Raw genomic sequence first — 20276 nt, 5'->3', positions numbered from 1 at the left:
GGGGGGGGAATGGGGTCGTTTGGGTCTGCTGGGTACTTTAGGTTAAGTATTTCAGGTTACATTTGTGGGTGGTCAGATCAGCTGTCCAACCAATAGGTGAAACCCATACCCCTTTTGCACACTCCACTACCCCCACAATCCCCCTTCAACCATCACCCGAGCTAACAATACTCATGACCGCCTTACCCCCCTCGGATGACGTTATCGGATCACGAGGGTACTTTTTCATTTCTTTATTTGCCTGTTTTCATGCCAGTCTACAGTGTACTTTGCCCCAGGATTCTCTGTTTTCGTCATTCAATGTGTTCTTTAAATGAATTGTTATTCTCCAAGCAAACATTTGGTGTGGTGACCGGTCATCGCAGATTTAGAAACATTCGGGTCAGAAACCATTTTGGCGCGGCTTTTATGGCAAATCCACAGGGGAAGTTAAATTGGTAATGGTCTCTACAAGGAGACTGGTGGAATGAACAACACCACATGAAGACTACCATGGGAGTAAGTCACATAATCGTGGTCACGATGCGTTAGCATTGCACCATGTGGATGATATCGGTTGAGAAACGAATCAGCATATCGGAATAGCACCTCAATTCCCCAAAATCGCGGCATGCCTTTGTGACGATGAAAATACGGAAACCTCCGTGTGGTCGTTACAAACATACGGAGTTCCGTGCTATATGCACGGAGTTTCGCCCAGACGTTCGGTTAGTGGATGAGATATACAAATGAATGAAGGGAAGAGTTTTGGGTCGTCCTGGGACGTCACAGAAGTTCAGTGTGAATATCGGTTTGAGGCAGGGAAGTTCTCAAAGCGCACTCATGTTTATCATGGCGATGGAGCTGGTAAGCAGGAAGGTAAACATGAAGGATATTCTGGGGAGGATATTGCATGCGGACGATCTGGTTATTGTGGTGGAGCGTAGGTGGGATATACAGGAAGTACTGGAGGAGTGGAAGGAGGCATTTGCGAAAGATGGGCTGAAAATGAGTATGGAAAAGATGGAGGTGATGTGGGTCGGGCAGCAGAGAAGAGAAATGAATACCAGGTTAGAGGGGAAGGAGATCAGACCAGGAAATAGGTTTGAGTATCTGGGGGGGAACAGTGACTAGGAATGGTAAGTCAGAGGCAGAGGTGCGGAGGAGGCTTCAGGTGGGTGCAAAAGCATGGAGGAAGGCGGAGGGAGTAATGGCAGACAGAAAGATTTCAAGGAGATTGAAAGGAAAAGTTCTGATGTTGTGTGTAACGCCAGCCTACCTTTATGGTCTGGAGAAAGTGACAATGACAGAGAGACAACAAAGGCTGCAGGTTTGGGAGAACAAGTAGGTCAGGAGGATTGTGGGAGTGAAAAGGGTGGATAGAAGGAGGATGGATGAACTGAGGGAGGACATTGGTGTGCAGACGAGAGTGACGGGGAGATTGGTGTTCAGACGAGTGTGATGGGGAGATTGGTGTGCAGACGAGTGTGACGGGGAGATTGGTGTGCAGACGAGTGTGACGGGGAGATTGGTGTGCAGATGAGTGTGACGGGGAGATTGGTGAAATGCCGGCTGAGATGGGCTGGACATTTGGTGTGGATGGGGGAAGAGAGAATAGCGAAGAGAAAAAAAAATACTTCTTCAGTGGTGAAAATACCACTTCGTATGAATAGGACAGCACGGTGGTGAAGAGGTGAACACGGGACATAACATATGGACAACACAGATTGGAGGTATGATGAAGTAGATTGTTGGTATGATGGATATTATGGACAAGGTTAATGAAAGTATGACAGATCGGGGTATTTAATATAACATGAGCACCTGAGATCTTAAAACACCAAATCAATTGGAAAAATGAGATTGGACAGGTACATTAAAGCCCAGTACAATGTGTTACCTCGAGTGAGCATTGACTGCCAGTATGCCAGCCGACTCGCTCCTCCAGCATGTGTAGGCCATTAGTGCATTGCACGGTCTCTGCTCCAAAATCTCGAGGTGGCAATCGAGAAGACTCGGCGGATTGCAAACCCTCGTGGCTCAATTTCACATGTGCCACTTTGCCCATAGGTGGACAATCACGCAAGAGCCCTCCAGAAAAAGAAGCTGCGCACATATGGGTATGTGGTACTGTGTCACGTCATTCCTATGGAAGTACATATAGAATCACGCCAGTAGATGCTGGAACACAAAATGCTTTATGCACCAACATTTTGTTTACAATTCCTGACAAGGGATGGAAAAACAGGGTGGAGGATGGAAATAGGGATGGAGCAGATGGGGAAATAAAGGAGAGATGAAAATGACAGCTGAGAAGACAAAAAGGAATTCAGTAGGATGCATAACAGGATGTGGGAGAGACAACACATGAGAGTTGATGCAATAGCCCCGTGAAATATCTGAGCACCTTGTTAAGCTTATGAGACCGTAATTGCAGTAGCACACCATGATGGGTACTTAAAAACAAGATGGCCAACACTATTCTTGACTCAGATAAGGGGAATTTGTAATTTGGGTAGATATCAGCACAGATTGGTCCACTCTTTGCAAAGCCCTTGACTTTGACTACAAGCAAGTGCAGGGCCTTCAGAAAGTACACCCTTGACTTTATTCACATTTTGTTGTTACAGCCTGAATTTAAAATGGAGTAAATTGAGATTTTTTTTGTCACTGATCCACACATTATATCCCATAACGTCAAACTAGAATTTTATTTTTAGAAATGGTTACAAAATAATATAAAATGGAATTTCACGTGTGCCACTTTTAATGGGGGTAGAGGAATTGTTGTCTCGAAGCAGACAAGTTCACTCCCCCCCCAGCCCTTTTTGTTCTGTGAAGAGACAACTTTCTATATTTGTCTTGTTTCAATCCAAGGAGCTGGTTATTCTCCTCTTGTTTTCTTTGTGTAGCCCAATATCCCAAAATATCCCAAATATAGGTGGGCAATATCCCAAAAAAATAAAATATATATACACAAAGAATTAAGTTAAGCACCCCTACACAACGAATTAAGGTAAGCACCCCCTAATATATATTCTTTGTGTATATGTATACATTGGCATATATTCTAAGGTATGTGAGATCAAATAATGATTGGTATGACATTAGCAATTATCCATTGATGAAATTGAGTGATCAAAGTGAAAAAAAGTGATTGGTTGAGTCAGTGATCCGATCACGTGGGTCCTACACACGTTATTGACGCAAAGATCGCTAGAGGTCTTCTCAGAACAATGACTGTACGTTAGAAAACAAAAACGTCATCCACACTGTCCGTGATGGACCTATAGCTCCATACTTAAATTGAGGTGAAAATATGCCTAAAATTCCCAAAAAATTTCACCTTAAATTATTCAGAATAAAATATTGAAAACGGCATGATTGTTATGTTTTTATGTGACCATAATATCACTTCTCCAGAAAATATAGCAATATCATGGGTATATTACACTGTTTTGACGACAACAAACTTGTAATGTGCGAGGTTGTAAAAAAACGGGGGGGGTGCTTAACTTAATTCTTTGTGTATATATATAATAATAAAAGAATAAAAATAAATATAGAAATATCTAATTTACACAAGTGTTCAATCCCATGAGTCAATACTTCGTAGAAACACCTTTGGCAGCGATTACAGCTTCGAGTCTTCTTAAATATGTCTATCAGCTTTGCACATCTGGATCTGGGTAGTTTCTCCCATTTTTCTTGCAGATTTGCTCAAGCTCTGTCAAGTTTGATGGGGAGAGTTGGTGAACTGCAATCTTCAAGTCTTTCCACAGATTATCAATGGGATTCAAGTCTGGGCTTTGTCTGGGCCACTCAATGACATTCACATTCTTGTTCTGAAGCCATTCCAGTGTTGCTTTGGCTGTATGATTGGGGTCATTGTCCTGTTGGAACGTAAATCTTCACCGCAGTCTAAGGTCTTTTGCACTCTGAAGCAGGTTCTCCTCAGATTTTCCTGAATTTTGGCTCCATTCATTGTTCCCTGTATCCTTACAAGTCTCCTAGTCCATGCCAATGAAAAGCATCCCCAGATCATGATGTTGCCAACCACCATGCTTTCCGGAAGGGATGATGTAGGTGAGGAGCTGTGCCCCATTTCCACCAGACGTAGCGCATTGCATTTCCAAAGAGTTCAATTTTCGTCTCATCAAACCACAGAATACTTTGCCTCATTGTCTCACAGTCTTCACGTGCCTTTGTGCGACCGCCAAACGTGAGAAACCCTCTTCTGGTGAAACTACCAAAGTCGAGACTCTCTGCTCACCTTCACTCCTCTTTTTCCCCACCCCTGGAACAAACTCCCTCACTCTCTTCAATCCCACTCCTTCCTCCAGGTCTTTAAGACATCTGTTCACCACCATTTCCTGTCTTCCCCCATCCAAAACCTTGATCTTTTCTACGCCCCGTTAAAACACCCCAAATCCACCTCTTTCAATCTCCAACTTCATTCCTGAAATTCCTAGTAGTGTCAATTTATTTTATACCGTGGACCCCTTCCTCCCTCCCCCCCCCCCGCCCCCTCCTCAGCCCTCTCCCTTCCACAGATCTCCCAACGTCCCTGTTGTCTACGGTTGTTGTGTTTGTATGTTTTCCTCTCCTCCCATTTTTTCTCCCACTCCCTTTGTTGTAAGTTTTATGTGTCCGTGCATGTGTTCGTGTTTAATGTGTTAGCTCTTACAAGAGCCTCGACTCTGTATACAAAAAAACAACAAAAAAACGTGCTGTCATGTGCCATGTTCTCAGGAGTGGCTTCCGTCTGACGACTCTTCCATAAAACCTGGATTTGTGAAGTGCTGCAGAGACTGTTGTCTTTCTGGCAGGTTCTCCCATCTCAGCCAAGCAACTCTGTCGTTCTGTCAGAGTGGACATTGGGTTCTTGGACACCACCCTGACCAATGTCCTTCTTGCGCGATTGCTCAGTTTGGTCGGACGGGCAGTTCTAGGAAGAGTCTGGAACCACCTTTAGATGCCATTTTTACCCGCAGAGCAGGGGTTGGCCTTTTTTGGGCACCTTGGTCCCCTTTTTGAAGCACTGTTTCATGGCCGGATGCCCTTCCTGACACCAACCCTGTCAGTCGCCTCTTGCAACACACAGGGAATTACCAGTGAACTGGTACTCAATTTGCCGACCTCGGAAGGATGACAGGCTGAGTCAACCCCCCTGGGTAGTTCCATATTCTTTCCATTTCCTAATGATGGAACTCACTGTGATCTTGGGAACTTTCAACAACCTAGAATTTTTTTTCCCCTTCCCCAGATGTAGGCCTCTTCACAATTCTATCTCGGAGTTCTACAGAGAGTTCCTTGGACTTCATGGTAGAGTTTCTGCCCTGACAAGCACCGTCACCTGTGGGACCTCATATAGAAAGGCGTGTTTCATTCTAAATCATGTCAAATCAACTGAATTGCCCACAGGTGGACTCCAATCAAGTTGCAGAGACATCTCATGGATGATCAAAGGAAATTGGATGCACCAAAATTGGAAGCAAAATTTGGAGTGTCATCGCAAAAAGGGTTGAATACTTATTGACTCAAGACATTTAACCTTTTTATTTTTAATTGATTTGTAAAAAATTAAAAGAAAAAAATTCCATTTTGACATTATGGGGTATTTTGTGTAAATCGGTGACAAAAAATATCAATTTAATTAATTTTAAATTCAGGCTGTAACAACAACAAAATGTGAAAAGGTCAAGGGGTGTGAATACTTTCTGAAGGTACTGTACAGCCGAAGAGAACAACTGAATAAATGACTACTCGAGTCCCCATCGATATGTGGTTTTATAGTTGCTATTCCCTTTAAGCCAATCTCCAATGCAATCGTTCCAATGATCTACATTTCAGGGTGGACAAATTATTCATAACCAATGTAGTGACTGAGAGCCATCACCTGTAGATAAATCACTGTTGCATTTCTGGTGCTCATGGTCCTGGCGAAATATTGCAGCTGGTGTCGGTGCACGTCCAGACTGGGGCAGGGCCTCCAGGAAGCGTGCAGGGAAAGAGTCGATGGAGGTGCCGTGCTGCGAGAGGGTGCGAAGCGTAAGCATGACAGCTTGACCGCATGCCACTCTTTCCAAGATGGCTGCGCCTGCCGTGGGACAACTCACCTCCAGCACCTGGACAAGTCGTGACCATTGGGAAAGTCATTACCAGAGTTACACATTGCTTTTCAGGAAGAGAAGAAGGTGAGATTGTCAGATTAACAAGTGATTGCCATTGATGAAGAATGAGAGATGGCACCTTCTTCCCATCAGCGAAAACAGCATATCCATAAACAGATGCTCCATTGGAGGAGCCACAGGTGTTGAGAGTGACTGGCAGCCATGATAAAAGCAGGGTCCCCGGAAGTGGTCCAGCCTCGACCCGCACGTCCACTGGTGGCTCAGGGGACCCTGAGATTGAGCGTATATTTGTATACAAATGACAATGGCAAAAAAAAACATTTCTTTCGAAGTAGAATCGTTCAAACTTTGGTAAGTTTTCATTGATGACGGTAACATGATGGTATATACGTATACATATGCATATATATATTTTTGCCATCAAGCACAAAATTGTTTTCTGCAAATAGCATTACTGTCTATGAAAATGACGGAGGAGGTAATGGATTAATTCAATGAGTGTTGTCAGGAACAGCGTGTTTAGTGAGTGCCCTTATCTCCCCTTTATAATTTCACCAACATGTTCCAGCTTTTCACTACTATTATTTTATTAACAACATCGCCACCCGTTCAAGGTCATTGGGATTCGAACTAGCGCATCTTCAAAGGGCTTATAGCCTCAGCATTGGTTGGCTGGTGCCACCCACGTGGTGCGACCGACGTTTCTGGATACCGGGATCCGTGCCAGCCAATATGATTAGAACATCCCGATGGTCCAAACAGGGGCCGAACCGAATGGTAGAGAGCGAACCAGGCCTTCCGTGATGTCATGCACATTCATTCAACGCGAGTCCGTTGGGCTTCATATGTCACAGTGGTCATGCCATGGAGTATGCTGCATACTGTTTCTCATACATCACAGTGGTCATGCCATGGAGTATGTTGCATAATGTTTCTCATATGTCATAGTGGTCATGCCATAGAGTATGCTGCATACTGTTTCTCATATGTCACAGTGATCATGCCATGGAGTATGCTGCATAATGCTTCTCATATATCACAGTGGTCACGCCATGGAGTATGCTGCATACTGTTTCTCATATATCACAGTGATCATGCCATGGAGTATGCTGCATACTGCTTCTCATATGTCACAGTGGTCATGCCATGGAGTATGCTGCATACTGTTTCTCATACGTCACAGTGGTCATGCCATGGAGTATGCTGCATACTGTTTCTCATATGTCACAGTGATCATGCCATGGAGTATGCTGCATAATGCTTCTCATATATCACAGTGATCATGCCATGGAGTATGCTGCATACTGTTTCTCATATGTCACAGTGGTCACGCCATGGAGTATGCTGAATAATGTTTCTCATGTCACAGTGATCATGCCATGGAGTATGCTGCATACTGTTTCTCATGTCACAGTGATCATGCCATGGAGTATGCTGCATACTGTTTCTCTTATGTCACAGTGATCATGCCATGGAGTATGCTGCATAATGTTTCTCATATATCAGAGTGATCATGCCATGGAGTATGCTGCATCCGGTTTCTCATATGTCACAGTGGTCACGCCATGGAGTATGCTGAATAATGTTTCTCATATGTCACAGTGATCATGCCATGGAGTATGCTGCAAACTGTTTCTCATGTCACAGTGGTCATGCCATGGAGTATGCTGCATAATGTTTCTCATATGTCACAGTGATCATGCCATGGAGTATGCTGCATACTGCTTCTCATATATTAGAGTGATCATGCCATGGAGTATGCTGCATACTGTTTCTCATATGTCACAGTGGTCATGCCATGGAGTATGCTGCATACTGTTTCTCATATGTCACAGTTCTCATGTCATGGAGTATGCTGCATACTGTTTCTCATACATCACAGTGGTCATGCCATGGAGTATGTTGCATAATGTTTCTCATATGTCACAGTGGTCATGCCATGGAGTATGCTGCATAATGTTTCTCATATATCACAGTGATCATGCCATGGAGTATGCTGCATACTGTTTCTCATATGTCACAGTGGTCACGCCATGGAGTATGCTGCATACTGTTTCTCATATGTCACAGTGATCATGCCATGGAGTATGCTGCATACTGTTTCTCATGCCATGGAGTATGCTGCATAATGTTTCTCATATGTCACAGTGGTCATGCCATGGAGTATGCTGCATAATGTTTCTCATATGTCATAGTGATCATGCCATAGAATATGCTGCATAATGTTTCTCATATGTCACACTGGTCATGCCATGGAGTGTGCTGCATAATGTTTCTCACATGTCACAGTTCTCATGCCATGGAGTATGCTGCATACTGTTTCTCACATGTCACAGTGGTCATGCCATGGAGTATGCTGCATACTGTTTCTCATACGTCACAGTGGTCATGCCATGTAGTATGCTGCATCCGGTTTCTCATATGTCACAGTGGTCACGCCATGGAGTATGCTGCATAATGTTTCTCATATGTCACAGTGATCATGCCATGGAGTATGCTGCATACTGTTTCTCATGCCATGGAGTATGCTGCATAATGTTTCTCATATGTCACAGTGGTCATGCCATGGAGTATGCTGCATCATGTTTCTCATATGTCACAGTGGTCATGCCATGGAGTATGCTGCATACTGTTTCTCATATGTCACAGTGATCATGCCATGGAGTATGCTGCATAATGTTTCTCATATGTCACAGTGGTCATGCCATGGAGTATGCTGCATACTGTTTCTCATATGTCACAGTGGTCACGCCATGGAGTATGCTGCATAATGTTTCTCATATGTCACAGTGATCATGCCATGGAGTATGCTGCATATTGTTTCTCATATGTCACAGTGGTCACGCCATGGAGTATGTTGCATAATGTTTCTCTTATGTCACAGTGGTCATGCTATGGAGTATGCTGCATAATGTTTCTCATATGTCACAGTGGTCATGCCATGGAGTATGCTGCACTCTGTTTCTCATGTCACAGTGGTCATTCCATGGAGTATGCTGCATACTGTTTCTCATATGTCACAGTGGTCATGCCATGGAGTATGCTGCATTATGTTTCTCACCATCACAAGACCAACCCACCCCCTCCCTTCCGCCTTTAAGGAGTCGAGACTGAGGACTACAAGCTCTGAGTCAAAGGTTGTTTGAGCGCAGAGAAAATACAGCAGCACATCGCAGATTGGACCAAACGTGCGGATGTTGAGCAATGAACGTCCTACACCCTTAAACACTTCTCCTTTTCTTTTCTTCCCCCCTGCGCTCTGTGTCTGTGCCTGCCTCTCTTTCTCTTTCTTTCTCTCTGCGTGAAGTTGTCCGACAAGGCTTAGAGTAAGGTATGCATAGTCCAACAACAAACAACAACAGGCATTTTAAGGCCATTTTCCCTGCTAGAGCGGGGGTTAGCCTTGCGGTCCCCATGACAATCCCCCCCCCACCCTGCACCCCCTCCCCTGCCAAACGCCCCACCCACACCTCTTCCTCCACCATCTTTAGCTAAGTCTTTCTCGGTCTTCCCCACCCTCCACCCCCTTCTACATTCATTTCCATCACTCCTCCCAACCAGCCACCCCCATCCCTCCCCCCCCACCCACCCCACCCCCCCAACACATGACCAAACCACCTCAACCTGCCTCTCCCCACAGCATCCACCACAGGCTCCACTCCCATCATCCATCACAATCCATCAACTGTCCTCCTCCCTCCCAACGACACTCCACACACCCATCGACCCACCCGCACCACCACCCCCCCACCCCCAAGCCCTCGCCACCGCTACACGCTCATCACCCACGCCCCGCCCCCACAAATCACAACACCTCCAACACATGTAGCATACACCCCCCATCCCTAGCCCCAACGGCACTCCCCTCCCCGCCAGCACGTCACCCAGCCCCCAAAACTCCCTCCATGCACATCCCACTCCAGCAACCGTTGGCGAGTCTGATCCACCTTCTCCATTCAGCATGTCTCCTATGTAACAAAATGTTTTCACACCTTCCAGCTTCACGCCGTCTCCAAGATCCAACTCAACATTTCCTCCATCTGCAGCTCCCTCTGTGCACACCTTACATTTGAATGTAGCTGCCACACTGGTAAATGACCCTCTCAAACCACTACATTTTTGATGAACCCACTCAGCGCACATTGTACATTGAATGGAGTTCACTCCGACACCCTTCCTGCACACAGCACACGGCCACTTCCCAGTTATTTCCACCTCACCACTTGCTTTACCACTTGCCATCACCTTCGTCTTTCCGATATTCACCTTCAGACCTTTTGTCTCCAAACATTCCTTCCACTTGTTCATCTTTTCCTTCAGTCCATCCATACTTTCCGCAATCAACACCAGATTATCTGCATACAACTCCCACGGTAAACCCTCCTTTACGTTCTGAGCCAGCACCTCCATCACAGCTACAAATACTAGTGGACTTAGTACCGACCCCTGATGCACTCCCACCTTCACCTCAAACTCACCACTGTTCCCGTCCTTCGTCCTTACAGTTGTGCGCGCTCTTTTGTACATTGCCATCACCACTCTGATCAACCATTCCTCCACTCCTAACTTCCTCAATGCCCATGTCAATACTTCGCGTGGAACCCTATCGAATGCTTTTTCCAGATCAACAAACCCAAGAAACAACTTCTTCCTCTTATCCATGTACTTCTCCTGCAACTGCCTCACAATAAAGAGCGCGTCTGTCGTTCCTCTTCCTGGCATAAATCCAAACTGCATTTCGTCGATCTTCACCTTCATCCTTATCCTCCTCTCCAACACCCTTTCCAATACCTTCATTCCATGCTCCAATAACTTTATCGCTCGACACGAGCCACACTCCAGAGGGTCACCTTTCCCCTTGTATAGAGGGACGAGGGTACTCAGTTCTCAATACACTGGAATGCGGCCTTCTTTCACCACCAGATTACAGATCTCTGTCATTCTCTTCACACCCCAACTTCCTGCTGCCTTCAACATATATCCCGTCGGCCCTCCCACTTTTCTACTCTTCATTGCTTTTATCGCTTCCTCAATTTCCTTTCAGTTATCTTCTCTGCCGGTCCTAAAACTGGGTTACTCTCTATGTTGCCATCCCATTCATTCTCTGTGTTCAACAGCATTTCCATATATCTTTTCCATCTTCCTTTAATTCCATCTGGGTCCACAACGATTTGTCCCACTTAATCCTTAATAAATCATAACACTTCTCACACATGCAGCATACACCTTTCCCTTCAGCTTCAACGACACTCCCCTCCTCGGCAGCATGCCACTCAGTTCCCGAACTTCTTCCATGCACATCTCACTCCAGCAACCGTTGGCGAGTCTGATCCACCTTCTCCATTCAGCATGTCTCCCAGGTAGCAAAATGTTTTCACACCTTCCAGCTTCACGCCGTCTCCAATATCCAACTCAACATTTCCTCCATCTGCAGCTCCGTCTGTGCACACCCTACACTTGAATGTAGCTGCCACACTGGTTAATGACCCTCTCAGACCACTACATTTTGATGAACCCACTCAGCGCACATTGTACATTGAATGGAGTTCACTCCGACACCCTTCCTGCACACAGCACATGGCCACTTCCCAGTTCTTTCCACCTCACCACATGCTTTACCACTTGTGTAGTCCCTGAGTTGGAAATAGATAAGTGTGATTTCCGTGCTAGATCGGTTGTTTGTTGTTGCTTCTTTGTTGTTGTTGTTGTTTGTTTATTGTCTTTTCCCTTCGCTATTCTTGTTGCTATTATATATTTGTTTTAAAATGTGCATTATTTTAAAAACTCATTTAATCTGATTCACTACAAAAGGAACAGTAGAGGGACAGGAACAGGGAAATCTGAGAGAACAAAACAAAAGGAAGAGTAGGGGGCAGGAACAGGGAAATCTGACAGAACAAAACAAAAGGAAGAGTAGGGGGCAGGAACAGGGAAATCTGACAGAACAAAACAAAAGGAAGAGTAGGGGGCAGGAACAGGGAAATCTGACAGAACAAAATGAAGAGTAGACAGAGGAGCAACAAACCAACAGCAGGATTGAAGGACAAACTCGAGGGAGACTTGGACAATGGGTGTAGACTCCTCTCCGGCCTTACTCCCCAAGCTCTGTCTGTGCTCTGTCCCCCTAATATTCCTACAGGTCGTACAAGATCTGCCTGCAACCCTCTTATGGTTAAACTGCCAAAATCAAGACTCTCTGCTCACCTTCACTCCTTCATTCCACTTTTCTCCCGCCTCTGGAACAAACTCCTTCACTCTCTTCAATCCCACTCCACCCTCCAGGTCTTTAAAACAGCTGTTCACCACCATCTCTTATCTTCCCCCATCCAAAACCTTGATCTTTTCTACCTCTGCTAATTTCACCCCAGATCCACTCTTTTGAAATACCAACTTCGTTCTTGGAAGTCCTTGCAGTGTCCTTGTGTTTTATACTTCTCCCACCCCCCCCCCCTTCCCACGCATCCTCCCCCTAAGCCCTCTTCCTCCCACAGATCTCCCGATGTCCCTGCTCTCAAATGTTAATAATAATAATAATAATACATTTATTTTATATAGCGCTTTTCAAGAAGCCCAAAGACGTTTTGACAGAGTACAAAAAACAAGTGCAAAAAGACAAAAATAAATAGGTAAATAATCAAAGCAAAAGGAAGGAGCAGGAGAAGAGATAGTCAGGGGTTAAATGCTGTGGGTTAAATGTTGAATGCAGTGATGAACAGGTGGGTCTTGAGTGATGTTTTGAATGTGGTGAGTGAGGAGGAGTCTCTGATGGTGTGAGGTAGTGAATTCCAGAGGGTGGGAGCAGCGATGGAGAAGGCCCTGTCCCCCCAGGATCTGAATTTGGTCCGGATGGGGGGGGTCAGGAGGTTGGTACCAGCAGAGCGGAGGTTGCGGGTGGGAGTGTGTCTGGAGAGGAGGTCAGCCAGGTAGGATGGATGGGGCCAGGCTATGGAGGGCTTTGTAGGTCAAGAGGAGGATTTTGTACTGGATTATCTGGGGGATGGGGAGCCAGTGAAGCTTGTAAAGGACGGGGGGTGATGTTGTCACGGGTCCGGGAATGGGTGAGTAGACGGGCACCGGAGTTCTGAATGTATTGGAGTTTATTGGTGATTATTGAGGGTGAACCATAGAGGAGGCTGTTGCAGTAGTCCAGACGGGAGGTGATGAAGGCATGGATGAGGGTTTCTGCAGCCGTGGAGGAGAGGGATGAACGGAGACGGGCGATGTTTTTCAGGTGAAAGAAGGCTGTCTTTGTGATCTGTTTAGTGTATTTGTCGAAGGAGAGGGTTTGGTCATAGATGATGCCAAGATTCCGGATGTGAGGGGAGGTGGATACTGGGAAACCATCGATGTTGAGGGCAAAGTTATGGGTGGATTTGGTGAGCGTTTTTGGGCCAATGATGATTATTTCAGATTTATCATAGTTAAGTTTGAGGAAGTTGATTTGAAGCCAGGATTTTATTTCAGTGATGCAGTTTGTCAGGATAGAGTGGGTGGCGGTGGAGATGGACTTGGTGGAGATGAAAAGCTGGATGTCATCGGCGAAGCAGTGGAATTGGAGACCATGACGGTGGATTAAGTGAGCAAGGGGGGACAGGTACAGGATGAAGAGGAGGGGGCCAAGAACTGAACCTTGGGGGCCACCTTGGGGGAGGGGAGCAGTGGGGGATTTGCAGTTATTGATGGAGATGAACTGGCGTCTGTCAGAGAGGTATGATTTGATCCAAGAGAGGGCAGTGCCGGTAATGCTAAAGGTGGTTTCAAGTCGGGTGAGGAGGATGGTGTGATTGATGGTGTCAAAGGCGGCGCTGAGTTCGAGGAGGATGAGAATGTTGAGGTTGCCAGCGTCAGAGGAGAGGAGAAGGTCGTTGGTGATTTTGAGGAGAGCAGTTTCAGTGTTGTGGTTGGAGCGGAATCCGGATTGGAATGTTTCATACAGGTTATTGGCAGGGAGGTGATGTTTGAGTTGAGTGGCTACAGCGCGTTCCAAAACTTTTGACAGAAAGGGTAGGTTGGAGATGGGTCTGAAGTTATTTAGGGTGTCAGGGTTGAGTCCAGGTTTTTTCAGAATGGGGGTAACAGCAGCAATTTTGAGGGATGGTGGGACGATCCCTGTAGACAGGGAGGAGTTTATTGTTGCAGTGATAAGTGGAGAGAGAGCAGGGAGGGAGGCCTCGACAAAGCTGGAGGGGATGGGGTCAAGAGTGCAGGTGGCAGTTTTCATTCCTATGAGGAGTTCAGAGAGGTCAGTAGGGGAGACTGGGGAGAATTGAGACAGGGGTTGGCAGGATAAGGGGGGGCAGGTGGTTTGAGGGGGAGCGGGTGTGGTGGTGGTTAAGCTGTTGTCAATTTTGCATTGGAAGAATGAAAGGAAGGAGATGCAGTTGTCTACTGTGAATGACTGGGTGGTGGTGTTCAGGGGGCTGAGGAGTTTGTTTATTGTAGAGAAGAGTGCTTTTGGGTTTCTAGAGCCAGAGTGGATAATTTGAGAGTAGTTGGCGGAGCGGGCGCGGGAGAGGGCATCTTTGTAGTGCTGTAGATGGTCCTTGTAGGCTTGGGACTGAATTGTGAGACCTGTTTTATTGCGGAGTCTTTCAAGTTGGCGAGCACGAGTTTTCATCAGGCGGATTTCAGGGGTAAACCAGGGAGCAGAATGGGTGAAAGAAACTGTTTTGGTTTTTATAGGCGCAAACTGGTCAAGGCAGGAGAGAGTGTGGTTGTAGTAGTCAGTGAGGTCAGAAGGGGTGTGGAGGTCAACGAAGGGAGAAGTGGACATTTTTTCAGAGAGGGTGGATGAGAATGAGGTAGGTGAAAGAGCGTTTAGTGCACGGAAGTTGATAGTGCGATAATGCCTTGGTGCTGGGGTGGGGATGTTGATGGTCATAGTGATGGCTAAGTGGTCAGAGAGGGTGAGGTCGGAGCCAGAGAGATGGTGCAAAATTAATCCAGTAGAGCAGCCAAGGTCCAGAATGTTGTCTTTGTGCTTCCCCTTCTCTCCCCATCTTGTCTACCGCTACCCTTATTATATGTTTTGTGTGTCCGTTTGATTTTTTATGTGATAAATGTTAGCTCTTTCACGAGCCTCGATCCTGTATACAAAAAAAAAGAAAAAAAGATGGAATGAGGAGAAGGAGGGGATGATGAGGTGGACAACATGGATGCAGAAGCAAAATCTAAGGAAGGAAGAAATGGAAATTTGGAAGGAGGTAGACTTGAGGGTTGGGGATGGTTGAGGTTTATGATGTGTATAAAAGATCATGGCTTTTGATGGGGGGGGGGGGGGGGGGGGGGCGATCTAAGATGGTGGTGAAGAGCTGTCTATAAAACATGGTGGAAAAATGAGATTGAAGAGAAAGTGGATGTTGGTTCCACACGTGGGAAAGGAGAGGAACAAATGAGTGGAGTTAAGCAGTGTTTCTAGATTTGAAATACTTGCATCATTAAATAAAGGGTACCTGAAACAAAGTCGTCATTGATTGATTTAGCGCTATATAACGACACTGGAAACAACCTCCTACCCTCTGTAACACTCCATAATGATTGGACATACACCTCCAACCCCCCTCTGTTACGTAGACTTTGTGGGTTTTATGAAAGATGATTGATCGGTATGGTAGCATTGGAATTAGATATACAGGAGTATGTAAAATTTACAAAAGAACTGGAATTATAGATACTAGGGCATGCCCGTACTATATCTATATCTAAAATTATATCCCCCCCCTCTATTTACATGAAATGGTTTGGTCCAAAGCGAACGGCTTGCGAGTGGTGACAATCCCCCCCCTCTATTTACATGCAATGGTTTGGTCCAAAGCGAACGGCTTCCGGAGTTTGGTAAAGAAATCGCCATCGCGTGCACAAACGCGCAGGAAAGCGAATGAATCGCAAATTCGTTTTTATTAGTTGTAAAACATAGTTTAACGCCAACATAGTTTGCAAACGTGAAATAAATGAATACGCTCTCAAATGTGCCATCCGAGGCAGAGTGTGCCCGCCACGTTCGGCACACGCGATCGTTCGCTGCTCTCTGATTGGTTGAATCGTTTTTTGGACATAGCTCGGTAAGTAATTGTCCGATTAATATGAAACCTTGAAAAGGCACATCCTCGGGTCCCCAGCAATATACCTGGCAAGTTAAAAGTATATCGGACCCGTGGTTGTCGAGAAACAGCGGTCACAGACAAACGTACAAACGTACAAACGTACAGACAGAGATTACTGGAATTATAGATAGATTACAATTAAACTTGCAAAAAAGAAAATCAAATCTCAAAATATTGTTAAAAAAAAAAAAACCCATCTCAAAATGCCAAAACAACTTGACAGCTGTTCATTACCATCTCAAATCATCTTCCATATATCCTTCATTTTCAACGCCAGGCAGGAAAGTAGAGCCGTCTCCATTGACATATCTCGTGCCTTCGATACAGTGTGGCACCACGCCCTGCTCTTCAAACTCTCCTCTCATGGTATCCACGGAAATCTCCATGCATGGCTTGCGGACTTCCTCTGCGGTTGTAATCACGTGTCCTAAATTGAATTCATTCATCTCCTCTTCCTGTCCAGGCTGGAGGCCCTCAGGGTAGTATTCTGGGCCCTGTGCTTTTTCTGGTCTTCATTAATGATCTCTCCGACTCTCTGGAAAATCCTCTCTATCTCTTTGCTGATGACTCCACTCTCTGCCGCTCCATTCCTCATCCCTCAGATCGGCAGCAGCCTCCTCACTCTCTGCAGATCTGGACAATATCACAAACTGGTCAAACAAGTGGAACATGTCTTTCAATCCTGACAAATCTCACACTCTCACTTTTTCTCTCTGTAAAGACCATATGGACAACCCTCCCATCTACTTTCTCAACAATCCTCTCAAAGAAGTTCTGTCACTCAAGCTTTTGGGTCTCACTATCTGCCATGATCTTTCCTGGGAAAACCACATTTCCAAGCTGGCCTCCAATGTTATTCACCGAATGGGTATCCTCCGTCGTGCGAAGTCATTGCTTGGCACACCTGAGCTTCTCACCACATACAAAGTTTTCATCCTCGGCTTGATGGAATACTGCTCTCCCCTCTGGGCCGGTGCACCTGCCTCACACCTAGCTCGGCTTCACGCTGTAGAAACCAAGGCTTTTTAGAATCATTGGAATCTCCCGTGATGAAGCTGATTCTGAGGGCCTTTCTCTCACTCACCACAGGCAGGTTGGTGATTTTTCTGTCTTCTACCGACTCCTCTCCAGCCGAGCTCCCCCTGCTCTGTCTGTGCTCTGTCCCCCAAATATTCCTTCAGAATGTACAAGATCTGCCAGCAACCCTCTTCTGGTGAAATTGCCAAAATCAAGACTCTCTGCTCACCTTCACTTTTGCATTCCTCTTTTCTCCCGCCTCTGGAACAAACTCCCACACTCTATTCAATCCCATTCCTCCCTCGAGGTCTTTAAAACAGCTGTTCACCACCATCTCTTATCTCCCCCATCCAAAACCTTGACCTTTTCTAGCCCCATTATTACACCAGAAATCCACCCTTTTCAAATTCCGTTTTCTTTCCTGAAAGTGCTTGTAGTGTCCATCTTGTTTATCCTGTGTACCCCACTCCAACCCTCTCCCTTCCACAGATCTCCCGATGTCCGTTCTCCACTGGTGTTGTGCTTCCCTCTCTCTCCTCCTCTCGTATTCACTCCCTTTATTCTTGGCTCCCACTCTGTACATGCCTGCATGACGCTCTCTGCTGGATTTTGTTCGCTCGGCACGTGTACTTGACTCATCTCTCTGCTCCCTCTCACTGCAAGTGTGCACAACACTCTCTTTCAGGCCTCAGCACGTGCACTGGATTCATCTCTCTCTCTGCTCCCTCGGTGCACGTGTTCATCGGACTCTCTGCACATGCCTGCTTGCCTGCCCGTGTTCATAAAGGTACTGCCTCTTCGTGTTCGTGCTGGGACTCCCTGCCCGTGTTCGAGCTGGGGACTGCCTTTTGCCGGCGCGGTGCTCATTGGTGAATCAAGACAACAAGGTCCTGGTAAAATAGTAACCATTTTGCTGACAGGATCCCAACGTTCGTACCCTCTCTCCTCCCCCGTGGATGTGTGCTGGGCGCCCTTGTCATGTTTATTCGTAGTGATCGTCATGAGGCAGACATTAAGCTACGTTTCTGCTTCTCGTCCCTTTTATTTTCCTACTGATAAGTTGCACTGTACATATTTGTAAATGAACCGAATCGTTAAACATTTCCTTTCCCTCCATCCGTGAATGTCCTTTCTTTCATTGGTCCGCCATTGCTTGCATCCAGGGTGGCGATCGGCCATAACAAAATTAGCATCAGCCGAGGTGTGTACCAACGGTTACTCAGCTGTCCAAATTTCCATTCAGGAACAAAAGGGGTTACCCGCCAGAGGGTATGTTCCCCGATTGGAACCATCATGTGGTACAGGTAAGCGGTGTTAGACAATGGACCATGCTATCATGCGACAGACCAATTGGCGTTCGTAGTTGCTGGTTCTCAACCTGCCGAAGTACGAAGTTATTCGTGGGCGGCAGCCTCAACTCCAGTAAGTTCGGGAGGGAATGGAGGCTAACCCCCGGGTAGTATACCCGAACCCCAGGCCGTAACAATATGTTCTATGTGCCAGCTCTTACATGAGCCTCGACTTGGTATCACAAAAGAAAAAACATTTGTTAACTTCCCACCGCACCAAAATCCCTCCTCCTTCCGAATTTCCAGTTTTCCCTCCTTGGAGTTTCCTTCTGTGTCCATCTTGTTGACCCCATTCATGCTTGTTTTGTATCCTGTGTTTTTCTATTACATCCTGATCCGTTCAGTATACTGTCGCGCGGTTGCCCCTCGGTTAAGACCAGGGAATCGCGGATGGCCCAAACGAGCTTAATGAGGCGACAATCAATGGCGGATTTCCTATACCCGCACGGGAGGAAGAGGAAAAGAGGAAGAAGAAGCGGCTAGATTTACCACACGGTCCGTGCGCGCGCGCGCCAGCGTCTTCAACCTGCAAAGTGATTAAACTCACACGAAACGGAATTTATGTACAAAAGAACAAGGCTTTATTTCCACGGATGCCAATAACAAGAACGCGCCGGGAATTAAATATCCTAATCGGGGCGTCCCCACACCAGACCTCAACGACACACAATGGGAGAACGAATAAAAATAAATCGTCGTATTTGTGTTCATGTTTGGGCTTATCTGTCTGGATGTGGTCGTTAGGAATTGTCCGGGATGGTCAGGTCCAAGCGCAGCCGTCCGACCAAGCTCCGGTTGGCGCGAACCACTCGGGCGTTGGCGCGAACACCCCTCTCTGCACAGGCCATCCCGCGCCACACAGCACAGCACGCAGGCACCAGGAGCACGAACAACAGGGGAGGATGATCGTCGGCGCTGGTCTCTCCAGCAAAGTCCAAAGGCAAGAACAGGTCCAAGCACGAAGGGCCAGTCCAGAGCAAGAGGCAAAGGGAAGAGAAAAGCAGAGGCGAAGACAGGCAGAGGAGAAGAGAGAAAATGTCAGTCAGCAAGTCGTTTTACTGATCGTCTCTACGTCACTGGCGTTTCTCCTTCAATCAGCGCGTCGCTTGTTGTGGCTCTTTTGCGCCTTCTGCACTGATTGGCCGTGGTGTCATCGGTCAGTGGCCAATCAGTGTGTCGCTCCTTCACCTTCCTTACCCCCAATCACGGTAAAGCTTTCTGCCACTCCCCTGACCAATCAAGCATCCTTCCATGCTCTGCCAATCGGTGGCCTGCTCTTTGCTTGCCCTTCCTCTGGCCAATCATGAGTTCTCACTGGACGTGGCTCTCAGCCTGCCTGGTCAACGTGTGTTGCTAAGCCAGCTGGTGATGTGGCTGGCTGCGGCCTCATCGGCGGTGCCCCGATCTGGCTTCCTGCCTGTGGTTCTGCAAGTCTCATTGTGGGAGAGGGAAATTAATTAATGTGAGCAGCTGAGGCCCGAGCTAAGTGTCGATACGAGTGCGTTGCCATACGGGACAATGGATTGATCACCAGGTCTGACACACAGGGGAATTATCTTAGTCACTATGCTACCTATCACCAGATCATCCTCATATGATCACAGGTACACACTTAATCCGACAAACCGGGCTAACAGATCTACCGATTCAGACCTATTATACCTATTCAGATCTACCTAAATCTATATATTCCC

At 46.5% G+C, this 20276-nt stretch overlaps 1 protein-coding gene across 1 annotated transcript in view; it reads right to left on the bottom strand.

Moving 5' to 3' along the window:
• Positions 1–20276, bottom strand: part of LOC137439389 (RIMS-binding protein 2) — a 129930-nt gene that overhangs the window by 51951 nt on the left and 57703 nt on the right. The window contains exons 10-12 of the mRNA XM_078768372.1: positions 6232–6383; positions 5879–6107; positions 1880–2085 (exon numbers count right to left, since the gene is read on the bottom strand). Coding sequence (XP_078624498.1) covers positions 1880–2085; positions 5879–6107; positions 6232–6383 — 587 coding nt within the window. The remainder of the gene's footprint in view (positions 1–1879; positions 2086–5878; positions 6108–6231; positions 6384–20276) is intronic.

Source organism: Myxine glutinosa, chromosome 14 (assembly GCF_964187855.1).
Source record: "Myxine glutinosa chromosome 14, kmMyxGlut1.1, whole genome shotgun sequence".
Taxonomy (NCBI): domain Eukaryota; kingdom Metazoa; phylum Chordata; class Myxini; order Myxiniformes; family Myxinidae; genus Myxine; species Myxine glutinosa.
Note: the sequence above shows the minus strand (reverse complement) of the source record. Positions and strands in the feature narration are given on the sequence as shown.